Here is a 9609-nt window from a genome sequence, read left to right as displayed (position 1 = left end):
AGGACCCCCACTAGGACAGAGTGTTTGGTTACCTCTCATCAAGTCATGAAATTCAACCTCATCCCACCCAAATTCATGAAGGGAACATCAGCTGCACAGCAGCTCCCCAGAAGCACCAGGACACCTCATGCATGGACTGTACAGCATTGTGGCTCTTCTCTCCAGCTCCCCCACAACCCTACATGCCATCACTTAACCCAGCACACCAGCCATATGGCTCTCACAGCCTGGCCATGCAAAGGTCTACTGATGGCCCAGAGAAGCCTTGGCCATGTCACAACCTCTCTCTCTCCTTCAGCATTCCCCCTTCAGCCCTCCTGCTTCTCCATACATCCATTTATGCTGGCTAACACCTCAGGTCTGTGTGGCCCTCAGCCTAGTAAACCACTGATGCTGGGCTACAAGAGATGTGAAGTACCATATGAAAGAGATGACTGAAGGAAACATGACAAAGGCCTCAGAAAACCTGAGTGGTGGTGGGACCATAGACTGTTTGCTGGCCCTACTAATCCAGGAAAGCTGGGGCATCAAAGGGAATTAGTAGGGTGCAGGGTGGAAGTAAACCAAGGATAGACAACTTTATGGCCTCTCATTAAACTGTCCAACTCCCTGCTGCAGGATCACAAATGATGAAAGGCAACAGACATCCGAGGTGCAAATGGGTTATTTCGTGAAGAAGAAATCCATTCCGGGGTACAAAACACTGGCACCATTCCCAGCTCAGGAAGCTCCTAAGCAATAGTGCATTGGAGGCTGGGAGAGCATTTTGGGCAAGCAACATCCTGGTCTTGCCTTGTCTTTATGGTCTTCTCCAGACCTTGCTCTTGGCCTTGTCAGAAATGGGACGCTGGGCTAGCCAGGCCATGGAATGACCTGCTATGGTGACTCTTGTGTCCATATGACTTCCTAGTCACTCAAAGTCCCAAGAGCCCCATTTCAAATATAGGATTTCTATAAACAGGGAACCTATACAGCCATTCCTACTCAAAATCCACTCTCCTGCCGCTGCCTCCCCACACACTGGTCCTGCCCAGCACAGCCTTCCCCACACTGGTCCCATTTCTCATAAAACAGGTGAACAGCCCCTACACGAGTCAGTGCAAAGGCACATTAGCACAGCATCGTCTTCCCAGCCAGGGTTGCCCAGGGAAGAACACAAAGCCTTTACAGCAATAATCCATCCCATCAGGGTCTTTCCGAGGCAGAGGTGGTATCTTTGCATTGAACAGCTCTTCATAAATTCTATTCTGCAAACTCATGCCATTGCTTTGCAAGCCCATGAGCACACTGAGTAGCCAGTTATCTGCAACAAGGAGATCCACTCCTGATTGCCCACGCTGTGTAATGGATCTTGCAGCCACTTCAGGGAAGGAGATACAGTCACCATCTTCCAGCACAGCTATACTGAAACCCATAAGATTTCAGTACTTAATCATTGCCCAAAGATTTCATTTGCAGGCTCCTGCCAGTCTCTGGTTACTCCAAGGGCTTGTCCTCAAGGAGTCAGCCTGGCTGACCTTCCAAGATACAAACTGCACTGAGCAACACAGCTGCGGCCCAACCCGATTAAAACAAGAGGAAAATACCAGTGCTAATTCTGATCCTTGTGATTTGTTGTCTCTTAGAATGGGTGGTAAAGTCACCCAAATGAAGGCAAGATGGGGTGAGGGATTTCAGCAGAGGGGAGATTGTTTCACACTGCTTTTTCAGTAGCAAACACATAACTTTGTCCCTACTGCCAAAAAGCTTGGCACTAAAACTGCTGAAATCTTCTTGTGACTGAGTGGCAGCAAGCTGTAATTTACTGCATTCCTGCTTCAAGAATTGCTTCACTTCCGAGAAGAAAGACCTGTCATTTGTCAGCCCCGTGTACCCCCTCCTTCCAGCCATCACATTTCCATGTTTTGCTAGATAAATCCATTCCCCTCTTCCTATCTGCTCCCCCAAAAAGCTGGTGTATTCCCAGAAACTGAAGAGTCATCCTTTCACAGCAACATCATTATCAATTTTCTTTTTAAAGACATGTAATGGGACATGTTCCTTTCAGCAAAAATCTGGAATTTTTCTGCTGTTGCATCCACCTCCCTTAAATTGATTCAAAGAGACCTGTCTCTGCTGGTTTTTCACAAGCACCTTCCCCACACCTCTGACATGACAGACTTCCAGCCCAGCCATTGCAGTGTCTGGCTGGCTGCTAACAAAAGCTCTGCCTGGCTTTAGGATGTGGCCAGGTCCCTGGGCAAGTTGAGCTGTATCGCCTCTCCTCCTGTGGTGTACTTGACCACCGGCCCGTTCCCTTCCATGGTGAAGAGCTTGCAAGTCTTCGCATTCTCGTGAACCGGTGTGGACTTTTTCGAGGAGATGGGGGAATTTGTGGGGCTCAGCTGAACAGCAGTGGTATCCTGTACCGTGTGCTCGCTAGTTTCAATTTCAAAGGCTGTGTTGCCAGGTTTGATGAGCCCAATATTGGAACCTGGTTTGGATTTCCTGGCCCCATGAGCTGGGGGCCGCCTGCTGCAGATGCAGCAGGCACCGAAGAATGTGAAGGCCACCACCAGCAAGATGGGTCCAATGATGATGGGAGGGTTGTTCACGGGGAGGAAGGTCCCAAAGGCAAACGCTCCCACTAAAGTGATGTTGATCCCCGCTAGCATGATGCAAAGTCCACAAGCGCAGCAGAGAGCAGGGGAGGGAAGGCCCTGAGGTCGTGTCTTTTTCTGGATGGGTTTCTGGGGCAAAGAGGCACTGCTCTTTTCACTGAACATGTTGAGATGAGTCTCGGAGGTCACCTCAGTCCTCACGGGGTGTACACTCTGTTGAAAAGGCTATGTCTGGTCTCCTGCTGCCTTGAAATCCCTGGAGAGGAACAGAAAAGCATGCAGCTGTTAGAGCAATGAACCAAAAGCACCTTTCATGGTGACCAGCATCTTCTCCAGCTTTGCAGGCACCAACAACTAAGCTCAAATCCAAGCCTGCTCTCAAGTCTGGGTCTCCCTGTCCATGGTGGTCACATGCAGTCAGCCTTGTGCTGGAGCACTGAGCCCAGTGTCCTCCATGCCCCTTCCCATCCAGATGGATGTCACCCAGGTGAATGTGGGCATGAGACGGTCCAAAGCCTATGCCTGGCTCTGACTAGAGTCCGAGTCACAGGGCAGCATTGCAGCAGCATGGCTGGACAGACAGACCCACATCGTGAACTCAGATGTTTCTCACATGGTTTTGAGACCTGCTGCGTACATCTCTTGATGCTCCCTCTATTCCATCCACCCTTCTCTTAAAATACAGCTTTTTCAGGACAGGCAACATGTCCTGCTGTCCATTGGGCAGTAGCTGGTCTCACAGTGTTTGTCATCACCCACACAACACCTGCCCCAAAATAACAACAGACCTCAGTCCTGCTCTGAACATCCCTCACTGTAGCGCACTGTGAGCGCAATATATTCTTATTAACAGAGCGGGACTCTGCTTCACGTCTCAATTGTCCAGTAATCAAAACTAGTCATTCAGGTTGCCTTTCTAGCCCGTGGAAAAGAAAAGGTCCCAGAAAATGATCCAGAACATCCCAAAAAGATGTCCACAATGGGGGGCTGAGCTGACTACAGAGGGAATCTTGGAGATGACTTCAGCAGTTTAACAGTTAGATGCTCAATGAGACAAACTGTGTCCCCAGATACTGAATGACTTGCCATCACTCACAGAACTCTATGATAAAATGAAGCAAATGTGGGTGTTCTGCCTGCTGGATCATGCTTTCTACCACGCATCACACGATGATCAGTGTGATCACAGGAGATCCTGTAGAAGAGGGCAGGGAAGAATATTTGCCTCAGCAACTGTAAAACTAAACTTGTACAAGGTTCATGCACAAGCAACATCAGCTCCTGGGTGGAGGCACATGGAAACTGAGACAATGAAGTGGGAAAAGAGCCTGTGTGGGGGTCTGCCTAGGACCCAAGGCATGAACACATAGCCCTGACTGACAACAGCAGTTTCTCCTTGAAGATTATTGGATATGATAAGAGTTGGCTTTGTGTTTGCTGTACTTTGGCTGAGAAGCCAAATTGCCAGAAGCCAAATTGCCAGCAGTTTGCTGGTGATGCCTTTGATTTTACAGGCTGGAGAGCATTTCTCTTCCCAGCCTGATTGCAAACAATAGCGGTCTGCTCTCTCCTACACCCCTGGCCTGGCTCCCTAACTTCTTTCCTCCTCTGCTGTCAAATCACTTTCAAAAGGGTTGGCAGTGAAAAACTGACACTGCACAGGTTTCTACCACAAGAGCCAAGAATCACTGTTGTGCTATTAACACTCTGCAGCTCCTAAATTAAAAAAAACCCAAACCATCACCCATCACCCTGAAACACACCAGTGGGATCAGCCAGGCATTTTCAACGTGTTTCCTAGGTTATAAAATTTTCCCACACCTTCAGCTGAGGCAAAGCACTCTGCTGCTCTATCTGGCATCTTATCTCATTTCCTTGGCTTGGGTTTTTGTTTAGACTTGAATGAAGTGCAGCAGTGAACTTTCAGTGAAGTTCCTATTCAGTGAGACATCAGCTGGAGCTGACAGGGATAGGCACATGGAAGGATTAAATCCTTCCTCATCTGGGGATGCCTGACTGGGGAGGAGTCTCTCTGCAGGCAAAGATTTTTCAGGAGAACAGCGTGTGAGAGAAAGGGCATTTTCTCCATTAGCCAGGCTAACACGTACTTTTGTTTCTCCAGCAGTGTCCTTTTGTTCTGCCTGGGAACCCCGGCACACCGACGTGAGCTGGAGCCCTGATTCTGCCTCCTTCACCTGCCCTGGACCAGCAGCAGGACAGATTCTTGTTAAAGACACACCTACACACACACACACTGTTCTCAGCCCAGCTCTTACAGATTCCAGTCTGAACCTTTGGCACACAGAAGCTGCAGACACCCCAGCGTAGCTCTTCCCCTCAGTTTGCCCTACATGTTCCCACTGCAAAGTGCTCAGCAGGGAACTGCGTGGCTCCTCATGGTTAAATCATATCACAGATTCACTCCACCAGGTTTCTCCCTCCCAACCCCTCAGCACTCACCTGCTTCCACCCGGCAAGTATTCCTCCTCCTGGGAGAGCCGGGCAATTATCACAGCTGCTGGGCTCTAGCGGGATGCACAAAGCAGGCAGCTGCCTTTGCTCCTAGGCAAGGCAGGGACCAGAGGCCATGCTCCCACTGAGATTTTCAAAAGGAGCTTCAACCTGTTGCCCATCACATCTGTCAGCCGTCACCTGTAGTCACTCCAAAGGGACCATGCTGGTTTCTGGCTGCTTTCAAGGCTGCAGTGTTATCATCCAGCACAGTTCCTGGTAGCTCATTTTCTCTGCTTGGCAATTTTTGTTCATCACAACAGCTCTGTGAGTGTAGGGGGTTTAGCTTGGGCAAAATCCTCACTGAACCTCCCCAGGCTGTAACAGGGGAGGAGGGGGACAAAAGGGCTTATTCAGGCACCACTGATAATGATAAATTGGGGCAGCCCATCCAAGGACAGCTCACCCCAACAGGTAAAAGAGAACCACAAATCCACTCTGGAGGGATCAATGACATGAGAGAATGATCCAGCTGGGCTCCGGGTGCATGCAGTCACCATCAGTTTCCCAGGCATTCACGGCTGCTTCCCAGAAGGAGAAGGGATGAGATCTACAGTACTGAAATAGGGATGTGGCACATAAGGATGGAGACATCTAACCCTGCCGCTTGACTGAAGGAGGCACTGGCTGCTCCTTGGGCCGCCCTAGGACAGGCAGGCAGACAGCTCCCAGCTTGTGCCAAGGGACTGGTCAGGCAACAGCTGCTACCTGCCTCCTAGCAAGTGAAGAAGGAAGAAAGAAAGTTTGTAAATAAACCACTGTGGCTAAAGCGGCAATGAGTAGCTTGCCAGGAGTCATTGTCCTAGAGGCCCATTGGGTTGAGTGTCTGGGTACATATTGGTATCAGCCTGCACAAAAGGTCAGAGACTAGAGTAGGCAGTGTAACAAACCCAGGGTCCTGCACCTCCTTGTTCAAAGGGCCAGGTCTAACACAAGGTCCATGACACTGCCCAAAGAGTGAAGCTGTAACAACATGAATCCAAGGGTTTGTGTTGCACACCCTTAGGTGAGGAATAAAAGCACCTGGGGGTGACTGAGGGAGCAAGCCACCAGACCTGCTGAGATAACATCAAAGAAAAGCACAGGGAGCCAAATCTGCCTCATGTACTTTATCTAAACAGAGATACACCCAGAACCATGGGACAGAGCTAGCTGGAGCGGTCAAAAGCAGAGCCAGGATTCAGATCTCATTTAAACTGTGTGAACAGTTCTGGGACTTGTGACACCCTTTCTAGAGCTGCACCATGAGAGTTCTGGCCATGCTATGTCCAAGACAAAGCTTCTTTCCCATCATCTTTACTTGCAGAACCTACATGGGGGTAACAAACTGTTTCCCAGCAGAAAGCAATGGAGCAACTGAAGAATCTAAGAGGAACCCTGCCTGGAATGGGGACCTCTCCCATCAGCTTGGGGGCAGAGGGCCTTGGAAGACAGCACCATCACAGGGCTAGGACATGACATGCACACGCACCACAGGCTAACCAGCAGTACACAGAAGACAGCATGTTTGGACTGGGAATATTTAGACAGTAAACCCCTGTTTACTCTTGTCTTGATCTCCATATAAAACATCAAAGATCATACACAGGGAATTCCTGTTGGAAAACCAGATGAAAAGGGGATAAGAAAGCCAGCAGGGCAGTGGAGGATAAAGCAAAAACCAAACCAAATCCAGAGAATGCCTTATGCTACCTTCTACCTGAGAAGACCCTACAACACCACAAAGTCCCATCTTCATTCTGATTGTCATGTACAACAGATGCATCTTTGTTCTCCTGCCATTTCCTAAAGCACAGGCTGATGCTGTGGGAGGAAGCATCCCTCTCCATCCCCTTTGCAGTCACAAGAACTCACTGATGTGGGTCAGCTCCCACCACTGACCTGCCTGAGGGTATCTGGCAGCTTTTACCTTTCACTTTAGCCAAATTAACGGGTTCAAAAATTAACAGCTTTCCAGGAAATTATCCTGTTCAAAATTACCAACTTCCTTTCTATTTGAAAGTGGAAAAAGTTCTCTTTGGGCTCTCTGTGTGAAACAGGTTCTTTTATTGGTTAGAGTCTAGGTTTCCTCTCTAAACAACATTTCAGCTTGAAATGCATTACTGCCAAGCACTTCTACAGAAAAAAAAAAAAAGCTGCATATCCAAGCTAGAGTGATGGAAACCCAGAGCCTATAGTGATTCCTTCCAGGGGAATATCCATCCTTCTCTATATTCTCAGGGGGACAAAGAGAGACTTCCATTCATAGCTCTGATAGTTCCTAGAGCTCGAAGTGCATAGTGACATATTCAGCCAGCATTTTAGGAGCACCATTTAAAGCCATGCCAGCAGCACCAGCAAGATGCGCAGGTAAGCATGCTTCCCTCTTAATTGTAGTGAGGGGGATCGAGCCGTCATCCTTCCACTCTGTCTCACCGCAGCAGCACAGCCAAAATATTTGACAGACCCCAGATGCGTCTCCTTTCTAGGGGTGTGATGGCACAGCAAAACGACACTGATCAGCTGCAGTCAGACAGCTATAACCACCCCCCGCACACAGACAGGCTCGCAAACACACTCGCACGCACCCTTTAGCTATCAGGAGAAGCCTAAGACTTTTTCCCTGGGCAAAGTGCTGGGAAACTCTCCGGCAGGGCCAGAGAGCCTCGGTGCCTGGCAGGGGAGGACACTTACCTGGGCTGGGCGAGGGGCCGGGGAAGGCGATGGAGAGAGCGGGTGCCCCGGGTCTCCCCTTCACCCTTCCGTCGGGGATGCCAAAGCCATGGCTAGTCCCAGCAGGGCCGGGGCTAGCAGCCCAGCTGTGCGCTAGGAGACGGATCTCACATGCCTCCTCCCCTTTTCTTCACCGAGCTCGGGAAAACTTTACTCGGGTGCCAGGCGAGCCCCGGGCAGTCGCCGGGAGAGCTGAGCGGGTTCTGTGCCAGCTTGGCCGCCTTGTTCCTACTTTCCTCCTTCCCCTCGGAGGGTGATGTCCTTCTCCTCAGGCAGAGGGGGGTTCACACGCAGCATCGCTGCCCCGCCGCATCCTCTCCTGCCTCCTCCTCCTCCTCCCCCCCGGCACGGCTCGGCCCCGCCGCCTCCCCCGCTGTCCGGCAGGATCTCACCCTCTCCCCGCGCCTTCTTTTCCTTCTTCCTTTTCTACACCAAGGCTGCAGCTCCCGCCCCCTTCAGCTGACAGAGGTGCCCGGAGCAGAACAGCCCCTTTTTTCCACCGGGGAGAGGAAAAACCCCGGAGCGCGTCTCCGCCGAGGGGCAGCCCCAGCCCTCCCGGGCCGGAGAACAAAGCGGCCGCCGCCGCACGGGGAGAGGAGGGGGGAAGCACCGCCAAATGCCAAGGGGTGAGACGCAGGCTCTCCGCTTGCTGCGGAGAGGCAGGGATCTCTTAAACGCAAAAGGTTTGAGATGCACGTTACGAATAAAATAATATTTTTTTAAAATACAACTGGTGTCCGCGTGCCTTTGGATCCTGGAGGGATGCAGGAGTGAGTCCTCGCTGGGCGGGTCGGCAGTGAGGGGTCCCGAGACAGGACACTCCAGCGGTGGAAACGTTCAGGGTGTGGGAGCTGGCAAATCCACAAAAACCGTCCTCAGATGCAAAACTAATGTTTTAAAGTGGCAATCAGATCTCAGGTACGCTTAAAGGCACTTGCTCTAAAAACATGCCTGACGCTACACCCTGTTGCAAGCATAGCCAGGATCTTAGCTCCCATGTTAAGAAGCGGATCGCTGTCTGCTTGCAGAGTTGGTGACCACGGGAAAAAAGGCAAACTGCAAGTTATGCACTGGATGGAGTATGGGTAATTCTCCGGCAGCTAAAGCGGTGCTGACACTCGCATGCCCTCATCTGCTCTCCGTGCCCACACTGCTGTAACCAGCTTGGATGCTGTCAGTGACAACTGAACAGAGGCTCTTCTCCAGCTTATTGCAGAAGAATCCTATACAAATCGGGCTGGAGCTGACTGAACATGAATCATGCTCCCCTCTTTTTTGATTGCTTTCATGATCTCGAGAGAGAGAGGGGGAGAAAGGTAACACAGAAATGGTGAAAAAGAAAGGTCAAAGAAATCGCTGGAGAGGAATGAACACTTACTTCTCTCTATTCTTCAGGCACTACTCTAGCCTGAGTATTCTTAATACAGCAGCATCCTCTACTGCACCATATTGCATTTCACCTTACAGGTCATCCTAGAAATTCAGGTAAAAACAAGCTTTGCGGAAAGGGGTTCAGCCCCTGCTGAGGAAGACCACTGTTTTCTCCCTAGCTTGGGTAATGCTAACAGCATACTGCATGACTTGAGCAAGAGGGCAGGAGGGTATCAGAAAAGCAGTGCTTGATCAGATATGTTGTCTGCCTGGGCTTCTAGAAAGAAATAACTGGGAAATGTCATTTCAGACCTTTCCAGAGATGCAGCATCTCCGCTGGGGATTCCCTGGCCCTGTAACATAAGGTTCAAAATGGCTCAGTGTACTCATTCCTACCAGAAAAGTGATGGGAGAG

General features: G+C 50.4%; 1 protein-coding gene across 1 annotated transcript; it reads right to left on the bottom strand.

Annotated features, from left to right (window-relative positions):
* Nucleotides 1–2076: 2076 nt before the first annotated feature.
* On the bottom strand, nt 2077–8127 carry TMEM275 (transmembrane protein 275). The gene is made up of 2 exons (XM_074908117.1): nt 7785–8127; nt 2077–2856 (listed from the first exon to the last, which is right to left on the bottom strand). The coding sequence occupies exon 2, from the start codon at nt 2763–2765 to the stop codon at nt 2217–2219; it is 549 nt and encodes a 182-aa protein (XP_074764218.1). The 5' UTR covers nt 2766–2856; nt 7785–8127; the 3' UTR covers nt 2077–2216.
* Nucleotides 8128–9609: the final 1482 nt, after the last annotated feature.

The sequence above is a fragment of the Athene noctua genome, chromosome 5, assembly GCF_965140245.1.
Source record: "Athene noctua chromosome 5, bAthNoc1.hap1.1, whole genome shotgun sequence".
Classification (NCBI taxonomy): Eukaryota; Metazoa; Chordata; class Aves; order Strigiformes; family Strigidae; genus Athene; species Athene noctua.
Note: the sequence above shows the minus strand (reverse complement) of the source record. Positions and strands in the feature narration are given on the sequence as shown.